This window comes from Alexandromys fortis, unplaced genomic scaffold, assembly GCF_014885135.2.
Source record: "Alexandromys fortis isolate MF-2015 unplaced genomic scaffold, M_Fortis_MF-2015_v1.1 scaffold_1, whole genome shotgun sequence".
In the NCBI taxonomy this organism is placed as follows: Eukaryota; Metazoa; Chordata; class Mammalia; order Rodentia; family Cricetidae; genus Alexandromys; species Alexandromys fortis.
The window spans coordinates 27,181,905-27,204,648 of record NW_026067927.1 but is presented as its reverse complement, the minus strand read 5'-3'; the positions used below and the strand labels follow the sequence as shown (position 1 = coordinate 27,204,648).

At 46.3% G+C, this 22,744-nt stretch overlaps 2 protein-coding genes across 11 annotated transcripts in view; one reads left to right on the top strand and one right to left on the bottom strand.

The window, feature by feature from the left end:
* The window catches only part of Atxn1 (ataxin 1), a 380,257-nt gene extending 359,289 nt beyond the window's left edge, over nucleotides 1–20,968 (top strand). For 8 of the 9 annotated variants that reach the window (XM_050144032.1, XM_050144029.1, XM_050144031.1 and 5 more), the window contains one exon: nucleotides 10,151–17,843. In XM_050144032.1, coding sequence (XP_049999989.1) covers nucleotides 10,151–10,681 — 531 coding nt within the window. In that variant the 3' untranslated portion in view covers nucleotides 10,682–17,843. Of the gene's footprint in view, nucleotides 1–10,150 lie in introns of all 9 variants that reach the window. The other variant, XM_050144026.1, reaches the window with a different exon arrangement.
* Nucleotides 20,969–21,071: 103 nt separating this feature from the next.
* Gmpr (guanosine monophosphate reductase) overlaps nucleotides 21,072–22,744 on the bottom strand; it is a 36,726-nt gene continuing 35,053 nt past the window's right edge. Inside the window, exon 9 of one of the 2 annotated variants that reach the window (XM_050144036.1) lies at nucleotides 21,072–22,089. In XM_050144036.1, coding sequence (XP_049999993.1) covers nucleotides 21,909–22,089 — 181 coding nt within the window. In that variant the 3' untranslated portion in view covers nucleotides 21,072–21,908. The remainder of the gene's footprint in view (nucleotides 22,090–22,744) is intronic. The other variant, XM_050144035.1, reaches the window with a different exon arrangement.

Genomic DNA, 22,744 nt, shown 5'->3' with positions numbered 1-22,744 from the left:
ATAGTGATTCAGGAGCAAGGAAACAGATGAATCACCCTCAAGATGATCTTTGTTAGGAAAGCCAGGGCATCATAGCTATAGGCAGCCATGCTGGAGCCCTCTGGAGAGAGACAGACCCTACAGAGCTGAAGAAGAGCTGTCTGAAGAGAGAGCCACCTCAGATATTGTGATGGGTCCTGAGGTCATTGGGGCTTTTGTGGGTGGGGTAGTTTGATACCATGTGAGCTAGACTGTGTGCCAAAAGTCACAAAGTAGGAAAGCACAGATACAGATACCCGGTGTGTCCTCACCTCCACAGTAGCTAAAGGTGTCTGGATGCTTCTGGTCCTCCTGCCTCTGTCTCCAGAGTTCAGGGGTTACAGGCATATGCCACTGTGCCCAGTTTAATTCGGTCCTGAAAATTCAACCCAGGGCCTCATGCCAGCTAAGCAAGGACTCTACCCATTGAGCTACATCTCAGCCTCCTTTCCAGACTCTGAAATCATCTTCAGCATTTACTCCAGGGCCTATTTATATGGAACGGCAGTTTTACTGACCACATGGCTGGGAGGTCAGCCAGGCTTGTCTCCGTCTAGGCACAGCCCCTGAAGAACCAGATGTGGGATCTGGCTCAAGGTCACAGGCCCTGCTTCCCTGAAACCCTTCAACCTAGCATGGTCTTTGTGGATAGAGACCACAGTCGTTCAGTATTTGGTAAAGGACAAGAAAGTTTTCCGGAAAGTTCTGATTCTGAGAAGGTAATAGTGTGCTTATTTAAAGTGTTATATGTGCTGTTGCTCACCTCCAACGTGAAATGATGCCAGCAGAAAGGACTCTCAGGCCCTAGGCGAACCATGCAAATAGACCAAAATGTGTTCTTCCTCATAGTTTTAGCCCTTAGAAGGTGATTATGACAAGTGGAATTAGGTGAAATACTGGTTTACTTGTTTCATTGTTGGTCATTGAACCTGGAGCCTCACACATGCTAGGTGGTCACTCGACCACTGACCTCTATATTCCCAGCCCAGTTTTGAAAATGATACTCTCTTCTGAGCAACATCTTTCAGCTAGAGAATAAATTCAGCCACTGTAACCCAGGGATTGTACATCCAGAACCAAATACACCAACAAGCCCAAAATGTAAGCCCATAACCCTCCCCAGTCTGGAGGGGCAACAATCTCTGTGTGTTTGCTGCTGCTCAGAACTCTGGAAAATTAATGTACAAGCTGTGAAGAGACTGGCTTCCCTGTGAGGTCAGACCCTGTTCTCTCTCCTCCCCACAGCCTGACAGCAGAGGTTCTAGCCACACGACAAAGCAGACAAAACATTCGCTTTTCTCCTGGGGTGAAAAGTGCTATTGCAAAGCCAGACAAGAGGCCTGAGGTCTGCAGAAGAAACTGCTTGGGTTTCAGGCCATTGAAATAAAAGTGCAAGGCTCAGACCCAACCAGTGATTTGTGGCTTTATTCTAGAAGCCTATCAGCCTATCAGAGACAGGCTGACGTCATCGCAGAGGCAGGGCTCCACAAGCAATGCTGGCTGGCAAGCACAAGGGACAGGTTTTGAATCACAGAGTCAGAGGAGGGGAAGAGAGCAGGGGAACCTGGTAAGGGAGTGAGAAGGGCAGCAGACTTAATTGAGCTTACAAGGGCTGCCCTCCCTCTCGGGTAGCTCTCAAAGGACCTTTCTCCCTAGCCTGAGCAGATGCCCAGGTCTCTGCAGCTGGAAGTCCAGCTGTGCATTTGTGGGGACCAAGTTGCTTTTCCCACTCCCCCCCACAACCCCCAGCTGACATTCTCTCTTCTCTAAAATAGGCTAGCCTAATGATGCTGCATAGGGACAGTCTTAGAGCTTGTAGGGTTTTCTTTGGGTTTTCACCATTGTTTTTTTGTTTTTCAGTAGTGTGTTTGTATGTCTATGGGTTGTGTATATGTGCATCTATGATGTGTATGTATATTTATGTGTGCATTTTTGTCTTTGGGATATTTATGTGTGTCTATGGTGTGTGTATGTGTCTATGGTGTGTGTGTGTGTGTGTGTGTGTGTGTGTGTTGGAGTCTAGTTCCTTTTCTAAAGCTTTCTTTACCTTTTCACCCTCCTTGGCTATTTTTGTTTGTTTGTTTGTTTGTGTTTGTTTGTTTTTGTTTTAAGCCTTTACTTTTCTATATTCCAGAACAAACCGGATTGTTTTTATTTGGCTCAGTAACCAAAAGTTAAAATTTATTCAGGGGAGCTCTTACTGACTTCATGACCAGCACATGCATAGAGTAGGAACTGAGGCAGGGATCTGTGTTGGTGGCTGTATGTGTGTTGTGTGTTTAAGTGTGTAGGTGCTAAGACCCAATGACCCAATGAGGGGGCCAGAGGAGTATGTTGGGTGTCTACCTCTCCACCTCCCTGCCTTACTACCTTCAGATGGGGACTCTTACCTTTAGGCCAGGCTGGCTGGCCAGCAAGCCTCAGAAATCTGTCTGCTCTCCAATGCTGGAGTCACAGGCACACACAGTCACCCTGGGTTTTTATGTGGGTGCTGGGGACTCAAACTCAGGTCATGCTGTTTGCATGGCAAGTGCCCTCACCCACTAAGCCAGTCCCCAGGCCTTTGGTGACTATTTTAAGAAGGCTGAATCCTAACTGATCTTGTGGAAAGATGCCTCCAATGCTGTCTCTGTCTGATGTTCACTTGAGGTAGCAGTTACCACTGCCTGGGGGCAGCCTCCAGACAGCACAGGACTCAAAAGGAACACATGGTGTTGTCATATACTAGATTTTTCTATCTGAGGGGCTTAAGGGGAAAAACTCATACTCTCTTAATGGTTTCCTTCAAACCTTTTCTTTGTTCTTCTTTTGCATTCTCTATTCCTTCTCCCATTCTTGATGTTTTCTTTCTAACTCTTTCGTTCTTGGTGTTTTTCTTCTAACCCATTTTAAGTCTTTCTAACGCTATCTCTATTCTTTCCCTTACAGCTTATATGCTTCTTAATCTTTCAGGCAATATAAAAACCACAATGTAGTTACATTCTGTTTTTAAGTGAATGATTACAATGAATACAAAACAAACAGTAAAATAAAAACAGCATATTTTCCATATCCCTTATATGATTAAACATTTTTTACAGGTGAAAGATTATTCCCAAGAACCCACATACATTCATAACCGAACAACTTGTTATAGATTAACCGTGTGGGCAAACAAGGTGCTCTTCTCAGTTAGGTCTTTTATTGGTGGGCTGCATTTTGCAGTTACGAAGACAGGGCCAATTAATTACTTTATTACTTATCTTGAAAGGTAATCTTATAAAGAATCTTAAAGAAATCACAAACCTAAACTTTTATATATGAAAAAGAAACAGTCAATTCTACTTTAAACCTTTAGGATACATAACCCACACATCAAAAGTTTTTTATATCAGGAGATTGAGGGCAGGAATAGGTACAAGAAATTAATCACCATCTTTGATCAAAAACCAATCCTAGCAAGGAAACTATGTCAGCTAGTAACAGTTGGGCTGGTTTTTTTTTTTTTTTAACTCAGCTATGTGTCCTTATGAACTTTAGATTGCTTTCTAGGATTTTTCATCTTAAAACTATGATCAAACCTGAAGTTACTGTAAGGCCTTGTTTTGGCTAAGGTGCACACCGAAGCCTGTGACTGCACCTTTCAGCTCCAAGAGCATTAGAGCCAGCCTGTCTCCTGGGACTCAATTGTTTTCCTTAACCATTAACTTGAGCTATGGACTATACAGCTCCTTAGGTGAAACCCATAGACCCTTGCTGTGTAGCATTTTCTTGTATTTATTCTTATTCATCAAAACTCCATATAAGCTAACATTATTATTATCAATTAGACAATACAGCTTAGGGAGGAAACATCTTTATAATCGCAGGTAAAAATGCCCAGTAGATTGGGATGTTTCCAGGAAATAAACACACTACATTACAGGTACCCATTTACACCATGCCAGATAGCTGAGAAAGATCACAGCAGCAGCAAACATGTAAAGACACAAAAGAAGCAAAAGACATTCTGGGGTCTGGGGTCTCGGAGATTGCCTAACCGAGACTGACCCATCAGAGAGCCTCCTCCTGGTGGGCTGACACCTTGAACTTCAGTTGCTGCCTGCTGCTCCTCTGACAAGGCCACCGGCGAGTAGGACAGAAGGAAAATCCTATTCTTGTGCATCACCCACCATCTCTGTGGCTTTGCTGTGCCCTGCACTGTTCTGCCCTTGGAGAGGGGGGTATGATGAGGAAAGCTATAAGCATTGCTGCCTCTCACCGTGTTTGCTGAGGGAAGCAAGCCTCTTTCCTCTTTTAGGTTGGGTAGCACATCCCGCAAAGGCAGGGACAGGGTTACTGCTCCAGCTGTGCTTTGGTTCAGCCTGGGAGTCCCACTGGACAACAGTTGTTTCCTTTGGGCTCACTCCCAAATGTAACCCACGTACTGTTCTTCAAGTATGAAACCATAAGCCTCGGACATGTCTCAACTGTGGGATGCAGAGTAACGCACGGTCTTAGAAAAGGAAAAGGAAAGGAACATTATAGCATGGTTGGTTAGGAAGCAGGTTATCCGCTGGGAAAGTGCATTAACAGACACCTCAAGTAAAAAAGACTCAGTCTGACCCCTCCCTCCACCCTTTAGCCTGGGTGGCCTGTGGTGCAGTGTTCTCTGTGTTGTAGGCGACTTTAACCCTGAGAAAAGGAGGAGGTTTGCTTACGAAAAGAAAATGCAGCCTCATATGCTCTAAACAGGAATGGATGGAAAGAAAGGCCATCTCCCCAACCCCAGCCAGAAAGCTGGCTTCTCAGTGGACACAGCAAGGCACCCTGAGCCTGCCTTGGTGTCTGCTCCCGAGCAGAGGCAGTCCATCATTCCCACTTCTGCTAGGCAGTCTCAATAGACGCAAGCTAACCTGCATGGGCATCCACCCATCAGTAGGAGCTGGACATGAGCGAGGAGTGGGGGCCCACCCCTCCACATCAGCTTGAGCACCCATAAAGGGCCTGGGAGAAGCTGTCAGCAGTGTCACTACTGGAAGTGACACCGCACAAGAGCGCCCCAGTGGTGGGTGCCTTTGACTTCTGTCCTGCAGTGTCCCATTGGGAAAGCAGCCTGCCCCTCTCTGTCCCATGCTCCTAGATGTCAGCGTTTCTCAGGAGTACCCAGGATGTGCTCAGCGGCGCCTTCATAGAGTGTTCTGTCCGTAAAGCGCTCTAGCCTGCCACTTCCCTCTGGCCTTTGCTCTCCTCGATGCTAAGCTCCGTGTTATTAGGGCCATCTGTCACTTCCCAGGTCCTCCTGAGCTGACTGCGTCCCTTACTTCCTTGGCGGCTCCTTAATATTTACTGCTGTTTTCTTCTCCTAGTTTGAGTTGCACATGTTCCTATGGCGGGCTATGCTGCTGTGCTCACTGTGTGTGCCCTGATGGCTTTTCTTTATTCCGCTCTTTCTCAGTTTGGCTGCTGTGGACTGTGAGTCACTGGCAGCACCGTCTTAGTGGATTAACTGGATCCTAAAAATAGTCCAGGCTCTCCTGCAAGCAGCAAATAAGACCGAATAGTCGGTCACTTAACTACTCAACCATATCTACTGTTCAGTCTGATAGAAAAAAAAATTCATCGATGCTCAGTGGCCCGAGTGAAGGCCATCATGCACCAGCCAGGTCTATGGACCAGTTGTAGATAGACAATATCTCACTACTCAGTTCTGATGTCAGCAGGCTTCCCCTAGGAAACCACGTCACCACACTTAATTTGGATGACCCATGTGGTGGCTCTGGACTGTAGTACCTGGGAAGGACGATTGCTTGAGCCTGGAAGTTTAAGAGGAGCCCAGGCATCATAACAAGACCCATCTCAAAAACAAGAGAGAGGAAATTTGTAGCTCTTCAACCTTTATGGGATATAAGTGTCCTCTATTTGATCTTATTCTTGATGAGAGGTTGCTTTAGACCACAGTTATTATGGCTTGGCTTTATTTCATTTTGCCTTAAGGAGTCACCAATATTGTCCTTGAACTCTGGACAAATCTGAACCCCTGTCTCTCGGACTCCTGAGTGCCAAGACTTTATTGTGTAAAGTGTTCTATTTAGAGACTGGAAGATAGCACAGTCAAGCACACCTGAACTTGATCCCTAGAAAGTCAAGTGCGGTCAAACACACTTTTCACGCTTTCTTTGTTGTTACAACCTTGTAATGAGGATGGGTGAGATGGCTCAGCGGGTAATGGCACTTAACACCCAGCCTGGCACAGTGAGGTCAACCCCCATAATCCACAGGGTAAAAGGAGAGAACCAACTCCCCCAAGTTGTTCTCTGACTTCTGCACATAAGCACCACACATACACATGATAGATAGATAGATAGATAGATAGATAGATAGATAGATAGATAGATAGATAGAGTTGTAAAAGTAAATTTGGCATTTTATTTATTTTAATTATCTGTATATGTGTGTGTCTTATATATGAGTTTATACATGTGAATGCAATAGGCATAGAAGCCAGAAGGAGCATTGACTGTCCCTGGAACTAACGTTATAGCTGCTAAGTGAGCCACCTGGCATGGGTGCGGGGAATCGAACTCAGGCCCTCTGGAAGAACAATACATGCTCTTAACCTTTGAGCCATATTTCTAGGCCCCAATTAAAACACACACACACACACACACACACACACACACACCCTTGCACTGTGTGCTAAATTTATTGCAACTGAGCCTGTATGAGCAGGCCATTGTTGACTATAGCCACAATTCACACTGTACCTTCTGTGAGTTCTAGTAAATGCATGTTGGCCCTGTAGCCAGCGTTCCAGTGCCATCCAGAAGAGATTCACCCCTCTAAAAGCCCTTTATAATTACCTGTTTACCCATATCCTACCGTCACGTCTCAGAGCACTAAGAACCACCAGTCTTTACTGTCCCTAGTTTTGTCCCTATCCAGAGTGGGTCCACAGTTGGGATCATGCAAGATGCTGCCTGTCAAGACTGGCTTCTTTCACTTATCAACATGCCTCTGAGGTTTTCCTCCGTGCATTTCTGAGGCTTTGACCACTCTTGTTTTTTGTTTCAGTGCTAAACATGATACCTTATGGTTGTTCTGGTAGCTTGTTTTGTTTTTTGAAGTATGGCATCACGGTGTAGTCTAGGCTGTGAGCCTCCTGCTGCAGTTTCACAATAGCGAGAACTGCATGTGTGGGCTACCAAAATAGATTGATTCTCATTCTCTCTCTCTCTCTCTCTCTCTCTCTCTCTCTCTCTCTCTCTCTCTCTCTCTGTGTGTGTGTGTGTGTGTGTGTGTGTGTGTGTGTGTATTTGTATTCACATGTGTCTGTCTGTCTTTATTAAGAATTGAATTCAGGGCCTGATACATGCTTAGCAAGCTACCTTGGTGACTCTGTCACCAAGCTACCTCTCCAGCCTATAATGTTAAGACATATGGGGTAGAAACTGTGTAAACAGTGCAGAATGCTTCAGCATTAGCTGCATGTCCATCTTGACCAACCACGAGCCTTCTAATGGGGCCTTCCCTTTGGAGTGTTCTGGGAGCCGTGCCCTAATCTGTGGTCTAGGGTTTATGTTTGAAGGTATCTGAATGCGAGGCTGTGGGTTTCCTGAGCAACCCTAAATTGGTTTCGCCCAAGGCTAGGTCGCGTGACTAGATGCTTTAAATAGAACGTTCACAGATCCTTTCACACTTCACCAAAGAGCTGGATAATTTTTATTAGTGATTTTCAAAAACTGAAATCAGTAGCTCCCTCTCTGCCCCTTCATTGGCAGAACTATGGAGTTCTCTGGTTTACTTCCCGTTGGGAACGTAGTCCTGCAAATCCTTCCCCGAGGAAAAGAGCAGACTGAACCTACCGGTGAAAAAGAATCTATAATTTCACTTCACAGGCAATCAGGAGTTCCCAGCTCAGTAATCTGACCCCCAAACAAGACCTCCTTTACTAAAATGCAGCTTCTGAGAAATGCGATGGCTTCTAGCTCCAGGCAGAAGCTGTATTTAAGAGATGGTGCTAACTTGGAGGGTGAGGGAGGAACGCTTGGCAAAGCAGAAGCCCTTCTCAGTTGGGAAAGCTGGGAGTCTCGGGAAGGAAGGAGAGGCACGCTTAAACAACAGACGTTTTGTTTTCCTTCTGCCCGGCTTTTGGTGAGATGTCCATATGTGTTTGTATGGATGCAGCGCTAATCTAAGATCGAAATATGCAATCAAACAGCCTAACTATATAGTGTGCGTCGTGTTTAGATATGGCAGTTGTTGACTAAGTTGTTACGGGAATTTTATGTTGTTTTTCACATAGCAGAGCTAAATGCAATGTTAAAAGCTAGTCCTTAGCTGCAATATGAAGGTGGCACATGACTACGAACCTGGAAGTGAGGCCTCATTGCTTCCATGTCTGGCTTCCTCCATCCAGAAGGGAGACCTGGAGGAGTTGTCTTCAGTGGAGTCGGTTTAGGAGGTTGTAGGAAGGAAGTAGGTGTGTTTGTTCTGAATGGGACAGGAGAAAGTGAGAAGGTGAGAGGGTAGAAGGTGATCAGCCCCTAAAATTGAGAGGTATTCCCCCACAAAGGGACTCGCTGTATTTAGGGGCTTAATCAAGACCATCATGGAAAATGTTTGCATCCCTGATACGATGGAGAAGGAAAGCAGGAGGGGAATTTAAGCATAATCCCATGAAGTTATGGCCAGTTCAGCAGCTCGCAGAAGAACTCTGAGAGGGACAGCTATGGCCCAGTTTACAAAGATGCCAATGGGGCAGACGTAGACCCTGAAGGAAGGACCGCTGTGATGGCTGTGATTTAAAATAAATTTTAAAAAGAAAAGTGAAGTTTGTCCATTCTCTTAAACAGTGCTTTCTCCTGACCACCTCTACTACTGCAGTGTGTTCCGTTAGAAGACAGGCATCTCTTCAAAGGTTTCCCAGACTCTGGGAATAGCAGCAGGCCTGTAGACAGACTCTAGAAGTACGGTACGAAAAGGGTGCATCAAAATGTAAGTGTTGTGAGGAAGATGCAGTGTCTGTAGAGGAAGGAAGCTAGGGATGGATGGCCACTGTACGGCACAGAATGTCTGCGAGGTGCTGTCTGAGGAGATGGGCAGGCAGCAAGTCAAAAAGAACCCCACACGTAGGGAGTGCAGTGCACAGACTAGGCAGGACGCGTGTGTCTTTGGAGTTAAAGAAACACACACACACACACAAAAGGCAAGGTTACTGTGCGAAGTGGTGGCAGGTGAGTCCTGTTGGGCTCGTTTTGGTGACATTTTTCTCCAAGTGACATGCTGGGCTTGGCCAAAACTCAGGTGGTGAGCGTCATGAGAAGTTACCTAGGCATTTAGAGGAGAAAGTGGTAGTTTATCTGTGATTTGGATGTGGGTAGGACAAGGTGATGAAGAAGAGACTGTGATTTCCAGGGATCTGAGCTGAACAACTTGAAGGGATGGGGAGGGAACAAAGGAAGCAGCAGCAGAAAGTGTTTCTCTCATAACTGAGGTTGAGTTGCTGATGGGACACCCAAATGGCTGTATGTTCAGATAATGGAGTAGCCAGTATCTAGCCTATAAGCTCCTGAGAAGATGCCTGTATCCCAGAAAACGAGGACCCTGCTTCATACAAGTCACCTTTCACAGTCTCTCACATTTAGTACACACTCACTGCACACTCAACGGGAATGTTAAGTCACCTCTTTACCATATTGTAATGCCACTGTTCAATGTAGGGTGAGATCAGGAGGCAGAGAGGAAAGGGAATGTTGGGTGTGGGGATGGGGTCTGGTCTAATACCTAGATTCACTCTCAGTTCCATTGGCTAATCACTATACTATAAGGAAAATGATTTTACTACTTACAAAATTAAAAGCTGAAATGCCGCTGCTCATCTCGCTAGTATGTTATAAGCACAAAAGAATACTTCTGCAAAGTCGGCGCATTTGACAAATAATAGGCTGGCCCTTTTTAACAGAGCCATTCTTCAGGTTCTTGAGGGTGAGTGCGATGCAGACATCCCCAACGGAGAGTTTGGAGCACGGAGTGGGTATCTGAAGAACTCTGGCCCCTGTGCACATGCATTCACACACCCTTACACCAGTGTGTGGGCGCATGCAAAACCCACACACGAACCATTTTCTAATAATCTCCTTCCTTCTCTCTCCCTCTGCCTCTGTCTCCACAGGTCAGTGTTGAAGTTTTGGTAGAGTATCCTTTTTTTGTGTTTGGACAGGGCTGGTCGTCCTGCCGGCCTGAGCGAACCAGCCAGCTCTTCGATCTGCCGTGCTCCAAACTCTCCGTTGGGGATGTCTGCATCTCGCTCACCCTCAAGAACCTGAAGAATGGCTCTGTTAAAAAGGGCCAGCCTGTGGACCCTGCCAGCGTCCTGCTGAAGCACGCAACGACGGACAGTCTGGCTGGCAGCAGACACAGATATGCTGAGCAAGAAAACGGAATCAACCAGGGAGGCCCCCAGGTGCTCTCTGAGAATGGTGAACTGAAGTTTCCAGAAAAGATTGGATTGCCTGCAGCACCCTTCCTCACCAAAATAGAACCGAGCAAGCCCACAGCCACAAGGAAGAGGAGGTGGTCGGCCCCGGAGACCCGCAAACTGGAGAAGTCGGAGGACGAGCCACCTTTGACTCTTCCCAAGCCTTCGCTCATTCCTCAGGAGGTTAAAATCTGCATCGAAGGCCGATCTAATGTGGGCAAGTAGAGACCGTGCCGGCAGCGGAGGCCTGGGCCTCCCTTGCTGTCTGTATCCCAATTACTGTACTGTAGGCTAAATAACACAGTATTTACATGTTATCCTATTACTTTAGGTTTGTGTTCTAACCTTGTCATTAGAGTCACACAGGTATGTCGCAGGAGACTGGTGCATTTGCATTGTCTGTGAGTGTCTGTTGAGGAGCTGGCGGGGTGAAGGGTGGTTAGAACCGTAGCCGTGGAGCTCCCGGGCATCCTAGGTGGCCCTGAATGTGGCTTGATCGGCACCTGCCTTCTCCAGCAGCACAGAGCCAAGGGGCATCAGTTCTCACTGGTTTCAAGAGCAAATTCAGTGGGAAGTGACCTGCAAGGGTGTCTGGGTGTGCCCCTGTGAAGGGGCGCATGGGTGCCATGGTGGCGAGTGACGGTCTCTCTTTCTCTGCCTCCCTTTCCCATGCTTGCTCACTCTCGGCATGGGATTGGGGGACCTGGGTTTCCTACATGCAAAGTCATCCTCAGGAACCCAGCTTCAGGGCATCATGGGGAGGCGTCAGATGACAGATAGGAAACTAGTTTCAAAGAACGTGGTTCTCTCCAACATATTTTACAATAAAAAGCAACTTTTAATCATATATATATATATAAATATTTCCCCCCATGGGGCCTGACTGCACTGAGATTTTTTTTTTTAAAGCAGCTGCCACACGTGGGATTTCATTTCTGCTTTACCAGTCCAGTGACTCAGTGACGTCACCAGGTGTCATGGTGGGCAGGGAAGTCCTTGCTCAGGTCACCCCTGGTCAGGGGGGTGGCAGTGGGGCTGGGGGACAGAAGGAGTACCCCACACTGATTTCTGTGCAGTGTTAGGAAAACCAATCAGGTTATTTGCATTGACTTTTGCTCCCAGGAAGAAAATGCGAGCTCCCCTCCAGAGAGAGCCAGGCAGCTCTCGGAGCTGAGCCGGGCAGCTTCTTCTCCGTCTTTTAGGTCTAGTACTGTTTCTAGTTCATGACTATGGACAACTCCGGTGCCACTTTCTTTTTTTCTCAATCCCAGTGTGACGTGGAGAATTAGATCTGGAAGACGCACACCTGTTACTATTCTTCAGCTGTCAAAAGTGCTGTGTGCAGACTTTTCTTAACCAAACACCTTGGTCTGTCAGTCAGCGAGAGTACTGTATCTAACTTGAAACTCTTTGGCAAGAAAAGACAAACCTAAGTTGCTTTTGGGTTTTTTTTTTCAACACTGTAACTACTTTTCAGCTCTGCAGGACTGCCCACGAGCCAGAAAAGCTCCCGTCTGGTGTAAAGGGATGAGTGTGAATGTGAGTGTGAACTATGAACTAGTACGTGACAGTAGATGACCATCAAGTACTACAGCAGGCACTTGTCACTTTGGTGTTGGAGAAAGAGCTAAAGGCACATGCAGAGTTGGCAGAGAAACTGGGAAAACACAGGGAGGAAAAGACACTCGTTTTTGTCCAGTGTTTTTAGGGTGAGCTCCTAAAGAACTTTGCGATTTGCACATCTTGAGATTTTAGTTTGTGTGATATTCCTGCAGTTTTTATCCAATAACGTTGTGGGAAAGTTTGGGGGGGGGTCGAATGAGCATAAATAAATGTAGCAAAATTACTTTCTAACCTGCCTAGACCCTAGGCCATTCTTAGAAGGTTTCTGTTCCTTTCAGGGTCATTTTGTCACCTGCCACATCTGTCATGAGAAGCCAGGTCTGAGAGTTTTTTTTTTTTTTCAGAATCACTGAGAGTTTCCCATATAGACATTTTATATATGTGAGCAAGTGGGTTTTTTGTTTGTTTATTTCTGGGGGAAAAGTGTTAATATTATTTTTCAGAATGATTTTTTTTTCTATTTGAAATCAAACCAAGATTTAATGTTTGGTACAAAAACCCAGAAAGGGTGTTTCATGAAGTCACAGGTTTTCATTCCCAGAGATCAAAGTATCATTTGCAGGTTCTGAGTGTGTCTTAAAGTGCTTTAAACCAAGTTTTATAAATAGAAGATTTTAAATATTCTTACTTGGTTGCAACTAACCCAAGTAAGTACTTATTTGGCTTTTCTTTTAACCATCGAAAAACAAAAAGGACTTCTAGTTCTCAAATTAGAAAAAAAAGAGACCTTTTCTCCCTTATACAACCCAAATGTTGGCTATCCAGTCTGCACTCACACAGAGGCTCTCATTGTGACTGATGGTTTTTGTTTTTGTTTTTGTTTTTGTTTTTTTTTTCTGGGATGTACCAAAAACCTTTGAGTAAGTTCAGAATAGCTGGCCTCTCCCTAAACTTCATTACCCTCCCAGCATCTAGCAGAGCTGGGCGGGCCCATTCTTGCAGTCACATTGCTTAGTTAGTGCTGTGATTTTTTTTTTTAATGTTTCTTTTCAGAGACCTTGCTTAATCTTCCATATATTCTGCTCAGGGCACTTGCACTTATTAGGGTTTTTTTTTTTCCTTTTTTATTGTTTGTCTTGTTTTAATCTTTGATGGTAAGAGGAATAGGAGGCCGTCACAGGGGTGCACTAATTACAGCAGCTCAGAAAACACATCCATCACTTTCTGGCTTACTTCGGGTATTGAACTGACTGTCTTCACTAAACCGACACTAAAATAGGTAAACACACAGTTCAGAGCAATAGGAATATCATAACTTTTGTGGTTCTATTTCAGGTATAGGAACTTTAAAAAATCATTGGTCCTTCTAAAGCATTTGTCCCGTTTCACTCGCTCATTCTCTTAGCATGTGCAATACTTTGTGTGCCAATAGTGAGCTATCTAGTTAAAGTTCATTCCCTTTGGGCTTTTTTCCTTGTTCTGTGGGTCGACCTTCCTTCCCCTTGCTGACCAGAGAAACGCTGGAGGGAAGGAGCCAGGAGAGGCGAGCCCGCTTGCTTTCCCTTAATGTGGATACAGAGTACTGGGGTAGGGGAGCTGTATCTGTCACCAGGACATAGCGCCATCCATCCAAGGAGACCAGAGGGAAGCGCGCTGGCTCGCTGAGAAGGCCCATCACTCTGCACTCTGCACTCTGCGAAGGCCCTTCACTCTATAGTGAACCTGGAATGCGCCAAGGAGGCGGATGGTTCCTAGAACACGCTCTGGAGCAGTGTGGGCTGCAATCAGCCCGCTTTTCAGTCTCTTCCGGGTCCTTGAGACTTTGCTCTCTGCCTTTGAGCGCCAACAACTTACTGCCTATGTGCAAATGTGCGTGTGTTCTGAGCTTGCCCACCGGTGGCTTTGGAGGGGACCACCTGGCAACCACAGCCACCATTTCCTTGTGACAGCTTTCTCCTCAAATAGGAAGAACACTCAGAGGCAGGAGCCACCTCTGGTTTGCAGACACGGGTGGGGCCCGCCAGACTCCTGAAGCAGCTGCGGTCACCCTTCCGTGTAGGGAGCACAGTCACGGCTGTGCCATCAGCATACAAGGATCAGCTACGCGCCTCTCTGTACCTGTCCTCTTGGCAATATTTTACCAACAGTTGTCTTTCATTCTCTCCTCCTGCTTTCCATTTTTTTAAAAAACAAATAACAGCAGGCCTTTTGCGTTTACAGTGGAACACACAATCACCAAGAAATGAGTCAGGGCGACAAGAAAACATAGTAATATTACTAATAAGAAACCAACAAACAAGAACCTCTCTTTATAGGGATTTCTAAATATATAAAATGACTGTTCCTTAGAATGTTTAACTTTAGAATTATTTCAGTTTGTCTGGGCCACCTTGGGGTCAGCAGGGGTGGGGTTGGAAAGAGAAGGCCATGGATGCCACTTACCTCAAATTTTTTTAGAAGTGGAAATCCAAATTGCATTTTTTTGGGGGGACGGGGCTTGCAGGATAGTTGTCTATGTTGGTCACATTTTGCTTTTCTCAGTTCTTCCAGCTCAGTTTGGGATGGCCTGATTTTTTTTATGGTGGTGGCGGCAGCAGAACGTCCTTAACTCTGAATTCTGACCTTGTATGTTTTCTGTTAGGTGAGCTTGTTGGGTTCCTCCCCTCCTCCCCTTACCCCCACCAGGAAGTGGCAGTGTCCTTCCTGCTCCTTTGCAAGGAACTCTGCGGAACCTTTCACACCTCTTACTCAGGGATGGGGCTGGTGTGTGTGTGTGGAACACGGACGTGTTCAGCAACAGCACTTTGGACTGCTCTGGAGTAGGGTTGTACAATTTCAAGGAATGTTTGGATCTCCCCGCATCGTGTGGATTGCTCCTTGGCTACTGCACAGATTGCAATACAATGCTGCGCGTTCAAGACGAACAGTAGCTCCTAGTGATCAGAAAATCCACTCTTTGCACATAGTTTGATCTTTACTGAAATATGTTGCCAAAATCTGTTTTTGTTGTAGCTTTGGGTTTTTCTTTTCTTTTTTTTTTTTTTAAGGAAACAATTGACAATACCCTTTAACATCTGTGACTACTAAGGAAACCTGTTTTGTAGATGCTTTTGAAGACACTAACACCTATTTCAGACATGGGTGAGGAGGCAGAGCTCTTGGGATAGAAAGCCAGATTTTTTGAGCTGTGTTGGTTGGCATGGCGACTGTTTCCTGAGCCACAAGCCGCTCAACAAACTGGTCTGTTCTCTCCTGGAAACCCTCTGCCCTTCCAAAATTTCCTAGTCGGTCCCCTTGGACGTCAGGGGAATGCAGGGCCCTGTTCTCCCAGGCCCAATCTAGTTTCTTTGGTGGTTGAGATGAAAGGCAAGAGAATTATACTTTATTTTCTGAAAGTGGAGCAAAGGACTTTGCTTCCATGGTTGTGTTTTGAACCCAGAATTTCTGAAATAGAGAATTTAAAGACAAATGGAGTAATAACTATAAAGAATCTACTTTTTTATAAAGCACATGCATATGACCTGTTGCGTTGGGTTGGGTTCCTCCCTTTTCCATGGACAGTGCTGTGTTTCTGTTCCTATGGCAACTCCAAACAGTTTGCACATCTTCTACTCTGGAGCTGAGATTCCTCTCACATAGATGACCTCGCTTCAAACGTTACCTTACTTACTGATAGGCTTTTTTTCTTGTAGCACTATACCTTGTGGGAAGTTATTTCTTTTCTTTCTTTAAAGTACACCTAATTTGAGCAGCCAAAGGGGGGTGGGGGATGGGAGGTTTTTTTTTTTTTTTTTTGAGGCACTCACTTTGGGGAGTACAGATATTTTTTTTTAATTGCACAAAAGAAAAATGAATGTTGAGATGATTTTCAGTGTTTGAAAGAGACAGATCTGTTGAAACCGTGAGTTTCATATTTTGTGTGTAAAAAAAAAAACAGGAGGGATGAAAGTTACATGTTTTGGGGTTTTTTCTTGTATATAGGAATTTGTCGTCTTGATGATCCAATTTGTATGGTTATGGCCTGGAAGAATTACAACGTCAGAGGCTCTTCAACTATACTATACCTATGCTTACTGTTCTGTTTTTGTTACATGCGGTTCTTGTGTGAAGAATGGGCAAGTGTATTCCACTATTTGAGGATACTGTCCATTCCTAGGCCGGAAGTACTTCTCTAAGTTCCCTTCTTAAGCCATTGCAACTTCTTTTCTTTGGATGATGTCTGACATTTTCAGCACTTCCTGTTCCTATAAACCCAAAGAATATAATCCTGAACATGAAGTGTTTCTATAAGGGATCCTCCTTCCCAGTAAGACAGGACTCACATAGGGACAAAAAGAAAAAGAAAAGGAGCTTTCCTTCTGCCTCCCACCCCATGCCTCATTTACATGGGGGTAAAAACATCAATTCCAATTTGAATGCCTGGCTTTCATTTGGATGTTTGTCAAGCAGAGGCCAGAGAAAAGGCAGAGCGGTTTGTCAGAGTTAGATTCCTGTTCAACAGTTGAGCTGGGTGCTTCAAATCGGACAGTTTAGGGGGTAAACAGACCCTAGCTTTGATTCTTAAATTTGGAGTTGGGTCCCCTCCCGTACTGTGTAAGTTCTTATAGCTGACACTCTCCTTGACAGAGGCAGAAGAGGGGACAGAGGCTTCAGCACTTTGTATCCCAACTCTTGCATACAGGAGCTTCGCCTGTATTCCGATGCCATGAGTTTGGACATTAGGTAGCATCTACACAAATCAGTCTACAAGAGCTTCCCTAACACTGTTGAGCTGCAGAACACCTGGAGAATGCCATCCACTCAATGTTTTCCTGTTCCTTTGCTGTCTGGATGGGCAGTCTGAAGGCCTGTGTGGGAAGAAGCACTGTTTACAGTAACCCTTACCGAGATAACGCACTGTCCCCTAGACTACCCAGCTGAGGTGACACTGGCTTAGAACTGTTGTCTTGAAAGATCCGTTACCAAGACGGATGGTGCCTAGGTTTCTCTTGGTTCTTACCCACGCCACCTACTCTGAAGTTATTCTCTAGACCAAGAGTGGTCTAGAGAAATGTTGAGTCAGTGAGGCATAACCCTGACAACCCACCAGGGGTCCTGGTCCTACTCTGTGACTACTGCCCCTCCCCCACCTGCACCGCTCAAGTGTAATCCCTGGTGGTGCTGACTGAAAGGGGTCGCAGCGGAGTCCTGTCCGTATTTGTGGTGGCCTTTCAATAAGACAGTCTTTCATCTCTAACCAGTAGAGTCCTGGCCCTAAAGGACCTGAGATCTGAACCAGCGAAGGTTTTCACATCAGGTTCCCAAACCCTCCCGTTTCCATTCATATGCCTCCCACAGGCCAAGGGGAAACAGACACCAAAACTTGGGCTGAGGGTACTACCATGTGGAGAACTAGGGAAAAAAAAAGTTTTTTGCACCTTATTGAAAAGAAACTTTTAAGTGCATACATAGTTAAGAGCTTTTATTGTGACAGGAGAACTTTTCCATATGCGTGCATACTCTCTCTGTAATTCCAGTGTAAAATGTTGTACTTGCACTAGCTTTTTTAAAACAAATATTAAAAAAATGGAAGAATTCATATTCTATTTTCTAATCGTGGTGTGTCTATTTGTAGGATACACTCGAGTCTGTTTATTGAATTTTATGGTCCCTTTCTTTGATGGTGCTTGCAGGTTTTCTAGGTAGAAATTATTTCATTATTATAATAAAACAATGTTTGATTCAAAATTTGAACAAAATTGTTTTAAATAAATCGTCTGTATACCAGTACAAGTTTATTGTATAATACTCGTACTAATAATAAAATAACAGTGCCAATTGCAAACCTGGGTCTTTGTCTTCTCTTGGGTCCCTAACAGAAACCGTGGCTGAGAGAGAACTGCGTGGGTTCCTCCTCACTGCCTCTGCCCTGTCACCTCAGTTCACCCTGGGGAGACCGGCGGCGGGGCAGTCATGTGAGGCGTGGATGTCCCTAATCTGCATCTCCTATCTGCTCACCGTTCTAGGTTTTTCTTCTCAAATGGCTGGCAGCTTTGCACCTTCTGTGACATTATCAATGCAGGCTCTGCAGCTTTGCTCCAACTGGTAAGTGACCTGGAGTTTGAGGAGTGTGTTTCCCCCACGGTGCGTGCCTCATGGAAACCTGCGGAGCAAGTCTTCTGGCACAAGAAGCCACTTCGATGGTTGTCTCGAGAAGACCGTGCACAGGTTGGTGTTGGGCTCAGTTTTGGAAAGATGTGGCTCAGCAGTTGCCTAGGTAAGTCATGCCTCCAGGAGCAGCCACCCCCAGGTATGTCCTGTCCTGCTCCCATCCACACCCGTGCCTATGGACTTCTTCTGATTGAAATCTGAGCTCACACCGGGGAGAAAGAGAATGCCAGAAATAGGTCAGAGTTCTCACGTGGCTGGGGAAGAATGGGAGCTCTTTGCTTCGGCTTTCTTCTTGGTTCTTCTTTGACCTATCCAATTAGGACTCATCCCAGCAAACCAGGCCTCACAGCAGCATGTAGCCCCCGAAACAAGGATTTGGGGTTCTCCATACTGTATTTTAGTGTGTGGTGGTGGAGGGGGAACTTTCATGCCAGGAAGCCTCAAGGGACCAGACTAGAAAGAAGAGCTGTTCCTGGTGTATGGTGCGGGCAAGCCCTCTGCTCACTTGATGAGATAACGAGAGACTGCTTGTGGCTAAGAGAACGCAAAAGGCTGAATAGGAAAAACACACAGCTTGCTGCTGTGTTAACTCTGAGGCATGCCTCGAAACTCGAAGAAGCATTGCACCAGCCTGAGACCAAAGGTACCACGTTCCCGCTTCCCTACTCTAGGGTTGTGCTTGCCTTTCCAAAGAAGATGCTCCCTGATATCACCTAGGAGGTAAATGCCAACATTGATTGCTCTGCTTCCCTGTCTACGGGGATGTGAGCAGGCAGCCTCGTGCTGTCACAGCCACCATCCCTCCCAATCCATCGCAGGAAGTCCCATACATACACGGACAACAGGACTTCTCTGTCCATGTTGTAGGAGAGGTGCCTGAGCTGAAGGATGTCCAAATAGTGGGTCCTCTAGGCCCATTACATCATGGACCTGCTACAGCAAAGGGAATGTGTGTTCTTTTGCTGAAGCCTCTGCTCCAAGATGATCCTGGGTATCTGGAGCTTTACAAGAGCTTGGCCATCATCTGCCTAGAACCAGATGGCAGTGGGCTGGCCTCTGGGTGTGTAAGGCCATTCAGTCTGCAACAAGGCTTATCGAGAACAGAGATGAGTAGCCTGGTTGCTGCGGGGGAAGAAAACAGAAGCCCAGGGCGGGAGCATCCTGGACACATGGCATGGCACCCTCAGAGCAATGTCCCCCACAGTGGCACATGCTGCGGTGTTAACACAGGTGATACATAGCTCATTACAACACCGGAGGTTTGGAGAAAGGCACAGGTCCAGACAGACCTTCCTTACCAGCTGTGTTAAGTCCACTTCAATGGATTTAAACGTTCCTTTTCTTCTCACTTATTCTAGGCTCATTAAACTGACTTCAGGGCTAAAAGATGAAACTCGTGCTCCAGAGAGGTGGCCCCTTGACCGAGGTGGGACAGAAAGGAAGTAGCGTCCTCTAGACAAGTGCCGCATCTCCTTGGCATTGCATAGCCTCTTGTGAAACGACTTTGTGGCGGTTAATCTTGTCGACCTGTCTATGTTTACAGTCACCAAGGAGATACACTCACTCTGTGAGGGGGTTTCCGGAAAGGCTTCACACTGAGAAGGGAAGACCCAACTGGAAAGTGGGGGGCACCATCCCATGGGCTGGGGACCTGGACTGGATAAAGGAGGTGGGGGAAACCAGATGGAGCATGAGTAGTCAGTAATCTGATTTCCTACTTTGTAAGCAAGCAGCCTGTGTTGCTGGTCACAGCCGCCAGCCACTCCCATCCTTACCCACCATGGTGGTCAGTATCACTTGAATTTCGAGCTAGAAGAAATCCTTTCTCCCTTAGGCTGCTTCTTCCAGGTGTTTGGTCATTGAGATGAAAAGAAGTAGTGAACGCATCCATCACAGAGTCCTCCTGAGTACAACCGTTCACATTTCTACAGGTATAAGAACAACTCTTCTGGCCTTGGGAACAGGGGTTGGAGAAGGGTTCAGAATGCAAATCTCCCAAACCAGTCTAGAAGTGGGCTGGCAATTCCCCATGTACTGGTGTGACTGGATCTTCCCTACAGCATCAGGTAGTGTTGACACCGGGCAATTAACTTGCCCTTGCTCAGCAAGATCAAGCACACAGGACAGACACACTGCAGGACAGCTCTCGGGGCTTAGAGGAGCCTTTTCCCAGGACACAGTCCCTCTTACCAACCAATAACATCCACTCTGCTGCAGAGCTACCTGCTTCTTCCTAGGCAGAATCAGTACAAGGGACTTCCTCTAACTCCCACTTTAAGTCCCTTTAGGCCACGGAGCCCTTGGTTTTCAGCAAGAATTCTTTATAGTCTCATAAAACATCTGTAGGACTTCAAGATGGTTCGTAAGCTCTTGGAGAGGAGCCAGCCTAGCTGGGCTGAAGCAGGAGGATGGCAAGTTTGGGGTCATCCTGGGCTAATAGCTAGATGCTTCCTGGATGCTCTTCCAGAGGACCCGGGTTCAATTCCCAGCACCCACATGGCAGCTCACAACTGCCTGTAACTCCAGTTCCAGGAGATCTGACACCCTCACACCAATGCACATAAAATAAAGTTAAAATAAATTAAAGAAGAGGGGCTAGCCTTCAGGTTAGGACTGAGAAGGGCAAGAAAGAGGTTTGGTGGGGTCTCTGACAAAACTATACAAGAATCTAAGACAGGACAGGCTTGCTAGCTACAAGCAGCTCCAAACAGGGAGACAAGGCCTGTTCCCAAGAAGGACTTCAGCGGGAGCATGGACAGGATTCTTCATGTCCATTGACCCTGCCCATTGCGTTCTTTTCTTTTTTTTTTAAATTTATTTATTAAAGATTTCTGTCTCTTCCCCACCGCCGCCTCCCCCTTCCCCCCCCCCCCCCCCAATCAAGTCCCCCTCCCTCGTCAGCCCAAAAAGCAATCAGGGTTCTCTGCCCTGTGGGAAGTCCAAGGACCACCCACCTCCATCCAGGTCTAGTAAGGTGCTGGAAACAACCTAGATGCCCTTCAATTGAAGAATGGATGAAGAAAGTATGGAATATATACATATTAGCGTACTACTCAGCAGTAAAAAACAAGGACTTCTTGAAGTTTGCAGGCAAATGGATGGAAATAGAAAACACCATCCTGAGTGAGGTAAGCCAGACCCAAAAAGAGGAACATGGAATGTTCTCACTCATATTTGGTTTCTAGCCATAAATAAAGGACATTGAATCTTTTCTTTATAGCAACAAAAGCTGGAGGCAGTAGGTGGGGTGTGAGTGACTTAGGCTCCTGCCACACCTTTTCCCCAGCCAGGTGCCTTGTGTGTTAACAATTGAGGGTCACTTACCTGCCTGGGGAGGCTTTCCCAACTCTAGCGACTCTATACAACTATGCTCCTGAATATGCAAACTCCAGCACTCAATCAAGACCACAGCATTCTATTAAAAGTGAAACCATTGTCCTTTAGAAAGAAAGCAAAAGTGGAAGGATAGGGTACAAAGGTTGGTTGAAACGAGGAGGCAATGAGTTCTAGGTGCTGGCCCAGGGCCCCACAAGCACCCTGCTTCTGGGCTCCACACTGCACCAGGGCAAGCCCCAAGGCCTCTGGGTGCAAGATCGGGACAAGGACTCGATGTCGGCATCAGCGGTGGCACTGTTCCACCATGCAGCACAGCCAGCCCACTGGGACAGACAAAAGGAGGACGGGAGAAGCATGGTGGGAGGTGGTTTCCACTCAGCTCAACATCTCTGCATCCCTGAGGTTAGCTGAACACTGTGTTGTGTTGCTGGGTCACCCGGATGAACGTCGCCCTCCTGCTGAGCTCTTTGAGTTTGGCAGCCCCTACATAGGTACAGGTAGACCGCAGTCCTCCGAGGATATCCAGAATTGTGTTTTCCACATCCCCTTTGTAAGGCACTTCCACAGTCTTGCCCTCAGAGGCCCTGGAGGGGGGAGGAAAAGGGGAGGAGGGTTAATCTGGTTCGTTTTCCCTTAATCACCCAGGTAGAATTATCCCCACTATAGCTTTTATTTTGTTGACATCATACATGCTGATGATGTATTTTGGTCATTTTTACTCCCCATTATTTTCTCTTATCCTGTTCCTGCACCCACCAAAGCCCCTCTCTTTCCTCACCACGGCCCCCTGTTTTCATGTAGTTTTGTTTTATTGATCTGCTTATGACCCACTGCATTTAATCCTTCCTTCCAGGTTGAGGGTATTGAGTAGTACACAGGCGCCTTACCAGTGGTCACACTGCTGAAGAAAATGACTGCCCCTCCCCCCCAGCAACCATTGGCTATAGCTTTTTGGAGACAGGTGGGGTGTCACGAGGTCTTCCCTTATATGGTGCAAGTCTGATCCACGTGACAACAGCTTCGGTGAGTTTGAGGCCAAGAGTGATGGTATATCCACAGGATGGTGTTTGACCCCACTCTGCCATCCCTACCAAGTCCCTAGAAGATGGTGTGTTCCTCGAAGCCTTGAGGAACTTCTCTACTCACTAAAGAAAGGAAGTCTTAGTCAGCAATATGAGACAGAGATGGAGACACCTGCCCCCACTGTCCCCAGGAGTGACATTCTCCTTAGCAATGCCT